Source organism: Oncorhynchus mykiss, chromosome 12 (assembly GCF_013265735.2).
Source record: "Oncorhynchus mykiss isolate Arlee chromosome 12, USDA_OmykA_1.1, whole genome shotgun sequence".
NCBI classification, from domain to species: Eukaryota; Metazoa; Chordata; class Actinopteri; order Salmoniformes; family Salmonidae; genus Oncorhynchus; species Oncorhynchus mykiss.
The window spans coordinates 31,229,244-31,243,084 of record NC_048576.1 but is presented as its reverse complement, the minus strand read 5'-3'; the positions used below and the strand labels follow the sequence as shown (position 1 = coordinate 31,243,084).

Genomic DNA, 13,841 nt, shown 5'->3' with positions numbered 1-13,841 from the left:
TAGACCGGGCTGTGGGCGAGCACTGGAGAGCTGGTGCGTAGCCTTGACACCACTCTTCCAGGCTTAATGCCCACTCTAGCCCGGCACGTGCGGGGAGCTGGAACAGGCCGCACTGGGATCTCCTGGCGAACTGGGGAAACCGTGCCTAGAGCCGGCATGGGATATCCTGGCCCGAGGAGACGCACTGGACCCAAGAGCAGGGCTGGCACCATCCGTCCTGGCTGGATCCTCACCCTAGCCCGGCAGATGCGGGGAGCTGGAATGAAGCGCACCGGGCTAAGAACGCGTACTGGAGATCTGTTGCGCCAAGCTGGCACAAGACGTGCAGGGCTGGGGAGGCGCACAGGAGGCCTGGTGTGTGGGGCTCGCACAGTCTTCACCAGACGGCTACAACGCACCTCAGGACGAGTATGGAGAGCTGACTCAGGTGAAATCAAATCGAGGACATGCTCCGTCGGGCGGATGTCGTGCCTCATGCACCAACACAGCAACTCTCTCATTACTCTCTCCTCCAATCTCCCCATCAACTCCTTCACTGTCTCTGCTTTGCTTCCTTCGCTCACCTCCAATTTCACCCTGACTGGCTCTGGTTCCATCCTCAGCTCCGCCGACCGTCCCGTGTGCCCCCTCCCCCCAAAAATATTGGGGCTGCCTCTCCTGGCCACGCTGCTTAGTCCTTTGGTGGTGGGTAGTTCTGTAACAATCCTCTTCCTGTGAAAGACTGGACCAAGGCGCAGCGTGAGACGTGTTCATGATATTTTATTCAAATCAGAACACTAGAACAAAAAATAACAAAGAGGAAAATGAACAGTTCTGTAAGGTACCTAACAATACAGAAAACATAGAAAAAATAACATAGAATGCCCACCCTAGTCACACCCAGGCCTAAACTAAATAGAGAATTAAAGCCTCTCTATGGCCAGGGCGTGACATCTCTCTACTATTATTCTGACATTTCACATTCTTGAAATACAGTGGGGATCCTAACTGACCTAAGACAGGGAATTCTTACAAGGATCAAATGTCAGGAATTGTGAAAAACTGAGTGTAAATGTATTTGGTTAAGGTGTATGTAAACTTCCGACTGCAACTGTATTATACAGTATATACAGTATATATCAGTGTTCCCCAACTGGTGGCCCGTGAGCCGAATTTGGCCCACAGGTGGTTTTATTTGCCCCCTTAAGTTTTCTGAGCAAAAAATACCATGGCAATTTCACTGTTAATTGTATGGGTGTGCTAACAATGGCTGCCAGTCCTGACTGCCATCTATGGATTATATTTCTATGGTTGTTCTCAAGAAAACCGTACAGTTTGGAAAGCAAATGTTTAAAGCTGAAAAGAGAAGACTAATCTGTCTCTAGAACCAACAGAACATTTTATTTTCTCAACAACTCCCAATTTTTAACAGCACTGTTTTTCAAAGTAGCTCATCTTTAGAAAGGCTATTGCCACGATGAGGGCATCAGCCATCACTGTGAGGAGCCTATGACTTAATCTTTGTTATTAGGTGAGTCAGTGCACCATTGGAAATGTTATTTAGTAGCCTACAGTAGCCTATATTCAGACCCCTTGACTTTTTCCAAACGTTGTTATTTTACAGCCCTGTTCTAAAATGGATTAAATAGATTTCCCCCTCGTCAATCTACACACAATACCCCATAATGACAAAGTAAAAACAGTTTTTTATTACAATTTTAGCAAATGTTTAAAAAATACAAAACTGAAAAATCACATTTACATAAGTATTCAGTACCTCTACTCAGTACTTTGTTGAAGCACCTTTGGCAGCGATTACAGGCTCGAGTCTTCTTGGGTATGACGCTACAAGCTTGGCAAACCTGTATTTGGGGCGATTCTCCCATTTTTAGTCGCTGCACAACTATTTTCAGGTCTCTCCAGAGATGTTCGATCAGGTTCAAGTCCAGGCTCTGGCTGGGCCACTCAATGACATTAAGAGACTTGTCCCGAAGCCACTCCTGCGTTGACTTGGCTGTGTGCTTAGCGTCATTGTCCTGTTGGAAGGTGAACCTTTCCCCAGTCTGAGGTCCTGAGCGCTCTGGAGCAGGTTTTCATCAAGCATCTCTCTGTACTTTGCTCTGTTCATCTTTCCCTCGATCCTGACTAGTCTCCCAGTCCCTGCTGCTGAAAAATATCTCCACACCCTTCACCTTCGGGATGGTTCCAGGTTTCCTCCGGACGAGACGCTTGGAATTCAGGCCAAACAGTTCAATCTTGGTTTCATCAGACCAGAGAATCTTGTTTCTCACAGTCTGAGAGTCTTTTAGGTGCCTTTTGGCAAACTCCAAGTGGACTGTCATCTGCATTTTACTGAGGAGTGGCTTCAGTCTGGCCCCTTTACCATAAAGGCCTGATTAGTGGAGTGCTGCAGAGATGGTTGTCCTTCTGGAAGGTTCTCCCATCTCCACAGAGGAACTCTGGAGCTCTGTCAGAGTGACCATCGGGTTCTTGGTCACCTCCCTGACCAAGGCCCTTCTCCCCTGATTGTTCAGTTTGGCAGGGTGGCCAGCTATATGAAGAGTCTTGGTGGTTCCAAACTTCTTCCATTTAACCTCTATGGGATCGGTGTCCATAAACCGGGACGGTTGTTGCTAAAGTGCGCTAATGTGTCCAATTTACAGTTGCTATTACAGTAAAAAGATACTACGCTATTGTTTGAGGAGAGTGCACAACAACAAAAAACTTTTATCACGTCAACTTGTTTGATACATTCACCTCTGAGGGTAAATAATGTACTTACGTTCAGTAATCTTGCTCTGATTTGTCATCCTGAGGGTCCCAGAGATTAAATGAAGAATAATTTTGTTTTGATAAATAAATTTTTATTTTCAAATGTAGGAACTGGGTTCTACAGTTTGAACCCCTGCTGTCTCTGGCCCCACACCCACCCTTCGACATGTGAAGATAAGTGTTTTTTCTGCAGGGAAGCTAATTATCCATCATGTATGACATTCCTGGATGTGTGTAAACTTAAATTTTTCATTACCATAGCATTTTTGTGTGTTCTCTATACTTATGCACTTGAAAATATATCAATTGACCAATTCGTCACATTTGGGCAAACTCCTGGCAGACTAAAGTGTAGGAATGTAATACTTCTCTGGATCAGTCTGAAACTTTGCACAACCCTGCTACCACCTGGTGGTCAGAATCTACAATTACACAAATTCCTTTCTCTTCAATTTCAAATATCATGGAACAATTTTTTTTAATAGAAAACGCATGTTATTTTGTTTTATTATCTTTTACCAGATCTTTTGTGTTATATTCTCCTACATTAATTTCACATTACCACAACATTCAAAGTGTTTCCTTTCAAATGGTATCAATAATATGCATGTCCTTGCTTCAGGTCCTGAGCTGTATACAGGCAGTTAAATTTGGGTATGTCATTTTATGCAGAAATAGAAAAAAACGGGTTTGATCCTTAGAATGGTGGAAGCCACTGTGTTCTTGGGGACCTTCAATGCTGCAGATATTTTTTGGTACCCTTCCCGAGCTCTGTGCCTTGACACAATTCTGTCTCAGCCCTCCACGGACAATTCCTTCGACCTCATGTCTTGGTCTTTGCTCTGACATGCACTGTCAACTCTGGGACCTTATATAGACAGGTGTGTACCTTTCCAAATTATGTGCAATCAATTGAAGGATGATCAATGGAAACAGGATGCACCTGAGCTCAATTTCGAGTCTCATAGCAAAGGGTCTGAATACTTACGTAATTGAGGTATTTCTGTTTTTTTTGTTTTACACATTTGCAAAAATTTATAAAAATGTGTTTTCACTTAGTCATTATGGGGTTATTTTGTGTAGATTGCTGAGGATTTTTGTTCTATTTAATCCAGTTTAGAATAAAGCTGTGACGTAACAAAATGTGGAAAAAGTCAAAGGGTCTGAATACTTTCCGAATGCACCGTACATGTATATAAAAAATGAAAAGCTCTGGGGCCCGTGATTTTTTAATCTGGCCCTGTTCCAAATCATGGTAGTTGGTGATTTTCAATGCTGGATTTGATGTCCATGCCTTAATCGGCTGTACTATTTGTGTATGGTACCTCCAGTAATCAGGATGGCTGGCCTACTACAGGTGCCATCAAGCACCAACCCCTGATACAGCTCGGAGGCATTGAGCCAACACCAGGCACAGGGAGTGACTTCCAACAGTATATCTATTTCAGGCCTAACAGCCACAGATTAACTCCTGGCTTGGAAGATGATTGCGTCAATTCCCTCTAATCTTGTGCAACTGACAAGTGAAGTTAATTTACTTTAGCATACTGTACAGTAGGTGACCAGAGACTCTGTGAATCTGTGTCTGTCTCTGAGAGCACTCTGCTGGAGATTGACTGCAATCATTTACAAGGCGGTTTATAAGGAGTTTATAAACTGTAACTGTTAATTACTGTTACTTTTAAATATATAGATCATTTCTAAGTCTATAACCAATAGTTTAAATTGTGTGACTGTCATTTGATTTAAAAAAAAACAGATATCTAAATGCTATAATCAAGTGAAGATAAATAAATATATATATCTATATATATATATATATATATAATTGTGCAACAGAGCTCATGGCTGAACATTCCCTAGCTCTGTCATGATCATGGCACATTAGCAGATTTTCATCCACCAGAGAATGCTATTGCCATCTGTAGCTCACTTTGCTCACTTGAGGGCCTCTCTCTAAAACATTTGTCCAGTTCCAAATGTACACTAGCCCCTACTCCTACGTACAACGCCTGAAAGTATTGTCAATATGTATGTCAGCAATATGACCAAAAATTACAAAAGATTCTGCATGATACAAATCTTCTACACAAACTCTACTCATTAGTGCAGTGGTCTTCAATCATGGGTTGAAAGACCCACAGTGTGTGCAGGATTTTGCTCTAGCCCAGCAGTAACACACCTGATGTCAACTGACCCCCTGATTAACTGACTCAGATTCATTAGTATGGGGCTGGGTCAAAGGTCTGCTCACCTGGCAGTGGGTCTTCAGGAACATGATTGAAGAACACTGCATAAATGGGATCAGAATAAACTGTAACAGTATATCTCTGCACACTTCCACTCTTTCCAGACAGGCACTAAACTACTGTACCAGAGTTTATACAGTAAATCACATCTTTGAGTGGGTTTGGCAGTAGTTGGTGAGAGTTAAACAGCTGAAGGTTGCATCAGCATGCAAGGCAACATTACTGAGGTCTTACATCATGAGAATATCAGGCCAATTTCTATTTCTAAAGGAAGAAACCGACTGTGACAATGCTTCCTCTTACAGAGAGCTCGTATTTGAGAGAAAAGTCAAAGTTTGCTGAAAAAAGTTCCAAAGAGGATGCTCCTCTGCTTCAAAATATGGATGAGCTATAGGCCTAAGATATGGAAGTTGTCATTCATTTTATTTTATTTTATATGATATACAAAACATTCTCCAAAACCCCTCATAAATTACTTAAATAAATGTAAAAAGTTAAGCAGAGTGCTGAACGAACTGTAGGGTAACTGAAACCAGATGGCTTTGGAAGTTTTTCACATGAATGCTTATTTTTCCCTCTCCATGATCAGCACCTCCATCCCTCTGCTACATAGTATTTCTGGATGTGGAACCAAGGCAGGTCATCACAGGAAGCTGGACAACATGGAGACGGATATACGTTCTGTTCCACTGCCCCTTTTTCCTACTGTTTGTTGATGGGATTCCCATGCCGCCATCGTTGCTATTGTTACATGCATCTTGACATGCAGTATTGTGCAGGCAGTAACCAACGTGAGCTATTAAGTCCTCAGTGAAGGTATACAATACAGTACAGCATAGGAGGTTGGTGACACCTTAATTGGGGAGAACAGGCTCGTGGTAATAGCTGGAGCAAAATAAGTGGAATGGCATCAAATACATAAAACACATGGTTTCCATGTATTTGCCATTCCATTTGCTTCGTTCTGGACATTATTATGAGCCGTTCTCCCCTCAGCAGCCTCCTGTGCAATACAGTAATCTATTAATGACAGAGAACATTGTGTTTGGCATTGCCTATAAGATCTCAGTTGGAGACTGCACTATATAGCCATTTATATACTGTACACAATTAAACCATTACCACAATTAAACCATTCATGGATTGGTCTGTAAACATTTGTAGAAATATGCAGAAAAGGCACAAGATGTTTAAAGCCATTACAATATCTTAAGAGGGTCTGTTCCATCAGTTTTACCATTGTGTCTCTCCTACAGATGTAGGATGGATCTTAATTTGACCAGTTTCTCACAACAGGAAAATAAGTCTGCAGAAACAGGAAATTATCATTATTGTGTGGATTATAATTAATGGGCATTTTTGTAGGGGTTGATACATTTTTAGTTGGGGCAAAACTTCAGAAGCCTTGAATACACTACAAATGTGCATTTCCAGCTGTGCAGGACATTTCCTGCAACAACAGGGTGACCAAATTGAGATCCTAATTCTGTTTCTGCCGTTAATCAGTGACAGTGAATTTTAGTTTAATGAAAATATATCTGAACTGTATAGATGTTCGAAGTCCCATCTCTTGGCTAGCTGAGCTGCAGACTTAGCAGCAGAGTTCATTGAGGCTGCCTAGCCCTATATGCACGCAAAACTAAACCAATGCTGCCCTCAGGCAGTATATCAGGCCAACCTATTCTTCTGAGACAAAGAGCCAGTTTGGAATTTAGCTATGTGATACAAAAGCATGTAGCCAAGTGCTATGCTTTTTCATGTTGAGGGTGGAGATGTGGTGTGGGTGAGTGGGGATACTTATTTTGTACTCAGACCAATGTTGGCTCTATGTAAATTGTCCATGTATCTAAAGATCAACAGAACATGTGTCTTATGCATAGCCTTTTCACTCTAGCAGTGTAATGTGACCTAATTTCTAACATGATGTCACAAATCCCTTGGCACCAAACACTGGGCTACTGTGGCATGTTGAGTGATTTCCTAAACTTTATTGCTGTTCAGCAGAAACACTCCATGTTTTAGAGTGCCTGGATAGATTTTTCGACAGGGAATAATCAGATACACTGCATGCATGTCCATAATGACATGTTGTTCAGTGAGTCAGTTAGACACCAGGGGATCATTTAACAATTTGGCATGGCTAGGCAGACCAGGTAGGGGGGCTTGAATGGACACACCCCCCATCCTGCATCCCACGCTATCAGTCTCTCAAATCAGACAGACACAGCCACAGACGTGGCACTAAGAAGGGGGAGGAAGAGGAAGAAAAAAACGGTCAAATCTTCGCAACTTGCAAGCAAAATTTACGAACCACAACAATTATAATACCAAAGTACTTTCTACCCCCTAACAATTATTATTCTTCGGTCTCATGGATTTTTTGATTTTCAATGACCTAGTTAGAAAACTTCCCTGCAACTCTGTTTGCAGTAGGTAACCCAAACAGATGGCACTATTATTCATTTGATGTTGTTTGCCATCTGCGTCTGACATTAATGTACCCAGCCCGCTATACACTCGTGTCCACCAGGGACCAGCTCATACATAAAGCATCATCCATTCAGGCTGCAAAGGCCTCAATTTCCTCCTTAACTTGATTTAATGGCACACACAAACACTAGAAAAATATGTGTACTGTCTTAAGAAAACACAATTTCCCACCACTATTTTCTGACAATTTATAGATGTTGCACACTGTGTTCAGTCCAGCAGTCTGTTGTTAACCCCTGGCTCAAAGCGGTGTGCAACATCTAGAAGTTGTCAGAAAATCCGAAAATGGAAGTGGAAAATGTTGTTAAATTAAGACAGTATTCATATTTCCCCCGTTTTTTTAGGCAGGAGGGCCATTAATACAAAATAATGTTGCTCTATGATGCATGGTCTAAAACTGTGTACAGTATATTACAGTAGCAACATTTGAGAATACAGAACTATGAACTTCATAGAAACTCTGCCAGATGTCTGTCTGCAGTGTGAATGAGCTTTCAGTGTGTCTCAGGCTTTAGGACCTGGAGGGGGAAAGTCCCACTCACATAGCTGCTCAACAGATACTGTGGGAGTGCCCAGTGCATTGAAAATCACTGTACGTCATTAACATTTTCCATTCCCCAACTTCCAGAATATTTCCCCCATGGTTTGTAGACCAGCTGAAGGATCGTGTGGAAGCTGAGAGAGAAATTAGAGGACAACTGCTGAAAGAGCCTGGTAAGTTAAAAAAAGGGGGGGGGGGGGGGGGGGGGGCTGGACTTGTGTTAACTGCAGGAAAACTTCTGACCAGGAATGTGAAAGTCCCTCCATTTCGGGCTTATAAAATTATTTTTGCTAATTTAGTTCTGTATTACAATACAGCTTCATGTGATTGAGCATGTGCAGGCCAGTTGAAAGGAAAAAGTTGTCAGGCTAAAACATACTTCTTCCTCCCAACTTCACTGTTCACACTTAATGAATGGGTCACATGACAGTGAAAATGCTATGATGATCAAATAAAGTGATGGTCAATTAACAGTGGCAATGCTGCTTTGAATTGTGCCATGTCTGAGGAAGCCTATTTTATTAGTAGCGGTCCCACCCAGCAACAGACTCTTGTGCTCTGATCTGAGTCTCAGTTGCCTCTGCCAGGGGGCATCTCACTTTACTTGGTAAATTGAACACATGCTGTGTGGTGGTAGAGAGTGTAGAGAAAGTATCAGATAGATTATCAGAAGAAATGAGCTGTGTAATTTATAAACATATGTTCAGACAGATATTAATGACGATGCACGGAACTGTAAACCGGCATATTCCTCCTCCTCTAAACTTTCTCTCACACTGGTTTCTGTCCAATTAGATGAGACCGTCATTGCCGGTATTTGTACGTGCCAGGATGTTTCTTTGTTATGACTTATAAGGGCATTGAATTACGCCCGATGTCCACCAGATGCATATGCATTTTGTTTTGCCGGATGTCTGGCCCACATTTTCCGTACTTGACACCCGTGTTTCGCGTTTCAACTAGCTAAAACCTAGCTAGTTGGAGTCAGTGTGTTTACCTCCATTTGTGAAGCAAAGCACAAGTTGAAAATATTGAAAACATGCAGTACACACACAGTTGTGGACTGCTCCATTCACAATGAAGAGTTTGATGCATCTGGTGGACATGAGGCGTTAGCTGGTGCTGTGATTTGTAATTATGCATGCAGAATCAAAATAATAGGTAATGCAAATTTAGAATGTACTGAAATAATTTGTAGTTCCAACAAAACTTCTACGGGCGTCATTGTTACATTAGAGATCAAACTTTCTGTTTAATACTGAAAAATGTGAAGCCTCACGCCTGCTTAAGGTCACTCATTCCAGGCCTCAGAGGATACATAGCATCCTTTTGTTTAGACTTCATGGCTTAACCTGATCATGTTGCTACTTGTCTGCTACCGAAAGCCTCCTGCAGGGCAACACAGAACAGGGAGAGATAAATAAAAAAGTGTTTGGTCCCCCAAATGAAGCGAGAGCTTGATTTAAATGTCCATTGTTCTTCTTAAGAGAACTTGTATTCTTTATTCAGTAGCTAATGGCCCTCATTAGTTGCTGTAGAATTATTCCACTTAGAATGTTGACCACTGTTTCATCTTCTAGGCGTTTTACAGCTGCAGTGTCAACGTGGCTCTTGAGTCTTGCCTTGAATGTCTACTTGGAGACTCTCCAATGGCACGGTCAACCCTGCTCTCAGATTCTCTACCAATGAATTCAGGTCTATAATTACATTACAGACTGCATAATGAAAGCTTAGTATACCACACAGCATGTCCATTCTGCATCATCCAGGTTGAATAAAAGAGAATGTGGTATTCCTCTTGAAGCTCAGCGAAGTGTTTGAGAAGTGCATTATCTCCTTAACTTATGCTATCACTGGCAAGAGCAAGGAGAGAAGTCCCGCAAGAGGTTTTCTGCATTCAAAATACAGGACAAATTTAATTTAATTTGCCTCTAACACATGGGATTTGAGACTCTGTTGCTCTGTAATCGCTATGATGCTCCATAAGAAAGTCCACTGTATACATCTAACTCATACACCATTTCCATGTCCCCTCTCAAGTCTCTACTGATATGGTTGACACCATGTGGGTGACTAACCTGGTAGCCATGGCCCTATTGGCCACTGCAGCCTCCGCTGCCACCGCCGCCTCAACAGACAAGGTCTTGAGCAACCACGCCACCCTGCTGGCTGACAACAGCGCCAGCCTGGCCTTCAGTCTCTACCAGAACATAGCCAAGGAAAAGGACCTGGAGAACATCCTCATCTCCCCGGTGGTGGTGGCCTCTTCCCTGGGCCTGGTGGCACTCGGGGGCAAGGCCTCCACTGCTTCCCAGGTCAAGACCGTGCTGAGCGCTAACAAAGTGAAGGACGAGCAGCTGCATGCTGGCCTGGCCGAGCTCCTGGAGGAGGTCAGCGACTCCAAGGCCCGTAACGTCACCTGGAAGATCAGCAACCGCCTATACAGCCCCAGCTCGGTCAACTTTGCAGATGCCTTTGTCAAGAGCAGCAAGAAGCACTACAAATATGAACACACAAAGATAAACTTCAAGAACAAGAAGAGCGCTGTGAAGTCCATCAACGATTGGGCGGCCAAATCCACCGATGGCAAGCTGCCCGAGGTAACCAAGGATGTGGAGAAGACCGATGGGGCCATGATCATCAATGCCATGTTCTTTAAACGTGAGTTCTCTCTTACAAAGGACCAGAATTTTGTAGATGCACTCTTCTCTCTTTCGCTTAGTTTTTTTACTCATTCACATATTTACAGTATAATTGTATTTTACTTTATATCTGAACAGCCCATTGGGATGAACAGTTCCACCATAAGATGGTGGACAACCGTGGCTTCCTGGTGTCTCACACTCACACTGTTGGTGTACCCATGATGCACCGCACAGGTCAGCCCTCATTATAATATCATAAAGTACCTTTGAACTGAACTGGGGTGTTCTCATTTCAAAGTGAAGGAAGATGTAAAGAAATGCCCTAGAAATGTCTCTTGAGTCTGTATCCATACTGACTGTACCTGCAGGTATCTATGGCTTCCACGAAGACACGGTGAATAAGCTGTTCATCCTGAGCATGCCCCTGGCCCATAAGAAGTCCAGCCTGGTGTTCTTCATGCCCTACCACGTGGAGCCCCTGGAGAGGCTGGAGAAGCTGCTGACCCGCAAGCAGCTGGAAGACTGGATGGGCAAGCTAAAGGAGATGGCTGTTGCTGTGTCTCTTCCCAAAGTCTGCATGGAAGTCAGCCACAACATCCAGGTACTGGAAATACCTAGAGATGACACAGGTCATTGTTTAAAACAACATTTATTAATAATTTTGTTAACTGTTATAAGATACACGTTTGAATAACAATAATTTTGTTAACTGTTTATGAGATACAAGTTTGAATAACAATACTTTTGTTAACTGTTTATGAGATCCAGATTTGAATAACAATAATTTTGTTAACTTGTTTATGAGATCCAGATTTGAATAACAATAATTTTGTTAACTTGTTTATGAGATCCAGATTTGAATTACAATAATTTTGTTAACTGTTTATGAGATCCAGGTTTGAATAACATTTTAGGATACAGTACACATCACTGATACTCTTAGGTGGCTGAGAGTTCCTTCGTGCTTCAAACTCCTTTACAATAAATCTCTCTCTCTCTCTCTCTCTCTCTCTCTCTCTCTCTCTCTATCTCTCTCTCTCTCTCTCTCAGAAACACCTTGGGGAGCTGGGTCTGACTGAGGCTGTGGATAAGACCAAGGCGGACCTGTCCAACATCTCTGGGAAGAAGGACCTGTATCTGTCCAATGTATTCCATGCCTCTGCCATGGAGTGGGACACCGATGGGAACCCCATAGACATAAGCATCTTCGGCACAGACAAGCTGAAGAACCCCAAGCTGTTCTACGCTGACCATCCCTTCATCTTCCTGGTGAAGGACACCAAGACCAACTCCATCCTCTTCCTCGGCAGACTGGTGCGACCTAAGGGCAAGAAGATGAGAGATGAATTATAACACTTTGGAGTCTTATGTGAAGTGTTTTTGTATGTGTGCGTGTTATGGTGTTTATGTGTTTGTATTTTTCTATGCAAAGAGAGGAAAGGGAGAAAATGAATTGTACGTTTAATACCTCAAGAGTACATTCCCATTTGATCATAAATGTGCCAACATTTGTTCCTGTTGTTCACTATGCATGATTCAGAATGATATGTTTGTGTTGTAAGAAACAAAGCATTGTGTACTCTTAACTTCAACTGGACATGGTATTATCATCAAGCCTGTTTTCAAAACTGAATATCACCCCATTTCACAAAAGAGAGTGATAATTGGGTTTGGTCACCCTCATGTTTGAGTATTTCAATTAAGATGAGATCACAGGATGGATACTTACATTAACTATTGCTTAAATGTAAAATAAGCATTCCTCTGTTTTCCTCTCCTGTCTCCAGTTGGGATCCCAACTGATTGCACACTCTTTCACTTCACTTTGGATTATAGGCTATTTTTGTATTGTGTGGGCTCTTCCAATATATTTAATGTTTAAAGTAAAAACACATTTTTCACAAGCTTTTTCACAGGTTTACAACCTGGTGCTAGCCTTTTGTTCACTCCCCCAAAGAACATTCATCGATGACCCAAGGGTCACGCCTCTGTCTGCTACTCTGCTTGGCTTTTTACTGATCCACACAGAAGGCACTGCACAGCACTCTATAGCTAACTTACTAGTGAAAGAAAAAAAGTATCAGGGATCAAGGTAAGACCCAGATGCAGACTGTCGAAGTAACAATGTTTATTGTAGCAACAGGGGCAGGCGGACTCAGGGTCAGGGACAGGCAGAGTTCAGTAATCCAGAGGTGGAGCAAAGGTACAGGACGGCAGGCAGGCTCAGGGTCGGGCAGAGAGGTCAGGTGGGCGGGTACAGGGTCAGGACAGGCAAAGGTCGAAAATCAGGAGGACGATTAAAAGAGAGGCTGGGAAACGATAGGAGCTGACAGGAAAAATGCTGGTAAGCTTGAATGAACAAGACGAACTGGCAACAAACAGAATGAGAAAACAGGTATAAATACACAGGGGATAATAGGGAAGATGGGCGACACCTGGAGGGGGGTGGAGACAAGCACAAGGACAGGTGAAACAGATCAGGGCGTGACAGAAAGGCCATGTCTGTGGAAGGCTTTTGACTAATCAGTCTTGTCTCCAACACTATCACATTTTGCCACAAAAAAAATATTTTTGGGAACAATGGAATGGTATGAGATATTTACAAGTTTCCTCTTTTTCCCATAAAATGGTAATACAAAGAAAGTTGTAATGTGACTTTGTTTGATAGTGGGCTGTGGGTGACTACTAGGATGAAATGATAGCCATAGGTAGTGTGGCTAGCATTTGTGATGTCATGCAAAGTAGCCAATAGGTTTTTCCAACTGGTTGGCTGTAAAGGAATTCTAGCTATGGGGCTTTAGAGTACACAAGGAAGGTCAGATACACTATATATAAAAAGTATATGGACATCCCTTCAAAATAGTGGATTCGGCTATTTCATTGTATGCTGTAGCGTTAAGATTTCCCTTCACTGTGCATGGTGATCTTAGGCTTGTGTGCGGCTGCCTGGCCATGGAAACCCTTTTCATGAAGCTCTCGACGAACAGTCCTTGTTTTGATGTTTCTTCCAGAAGCAGTGTGGAACTCGGTAGTGAGTGTTGCAACCGAGGACAGATGATTGTTACGCGCTACTCGCTTCAGCACTCGGTGGTCGCGTTTTGTGAGCTTGTGTGGCATATCACTTAGCAGCTGAGCCGTTATTACTCCCACACGTTTCCACTTCAC

At 42.7% G+C, this 13,841-nt stretch overlaps 1 protein-coding gene across 2 annotated transcripts; it reads left to right on the top strand.

Annotated features, from left to right (window-relative positions):
• The first annotated feature begins 8,046 nt into the window (after nucleotides 1-8,046).
• LOC110537441 (serpin H1) lies at nucleotides 8,047-13,538 on the top strand. Of its 2 annotated transcripts, XM_021623489.2 has the most exons (6): nucleotides 8,087-8,204; nucleotides 9,612-9,726; nucleotides 10,072-10,692; nucleotides 10,812-10,910; nucleotides 11,045-11,277; nucleotides 11,727-13,538. In XM_021623489.2, the coding sequence occupies exons 2-6, from the start codon at nucleotides 9,681-9,683 to the stop codon at nucleotides 12,027-12,029; spliced, it is 1,302 nt and encodes a 433-aa protein (XP_021479164.1). In that variant the 5' UTR covers nucleotides 8,087-8,204; nucleotides 9,612-9,680; the 3' UTR covers nucleotides 12,030-13,538. The 2 variants fall into 2 exon arrangements, with proteins under 2 accessions (XP_021479165.1, XP_021479164.1); XM_021623490.2 differs by lacking the exon at nucleotides 9,612-9,726 and having other exon boundaries at nucleotides 8,047-8,204.
• Nucleotides 13,539-13,841: the final 303 nt, after the last annotated feature.

What these genes read in the sequence shown, in the direction of transcription:
- LOC110537441 (XM_021623489.2), top strand. Translation starts at nt 9,681, where the DNA reads ATGGCACGGTCAACCCTGCTCTCAGATTCTCTACCAATGAATTCAG. An exon ending in TTCTCTACCAATGAATTCAG is followed by an intron (nt 9,727 to 10,071) that starts GTCTATAATTAC and finishes TCCCCTCTCAAG; the next exon opens with TCTCTACTGATATGGTTGAC. An exon ending in CAATGCCATGTTCTTTAAAC is followed by an intron (nt 10,693 to 10,811) that starts GTGAGTTCTCTC and finishes ATATCTGAACAG; the next exon opens with CCCATTGGGATGAACAGTTC.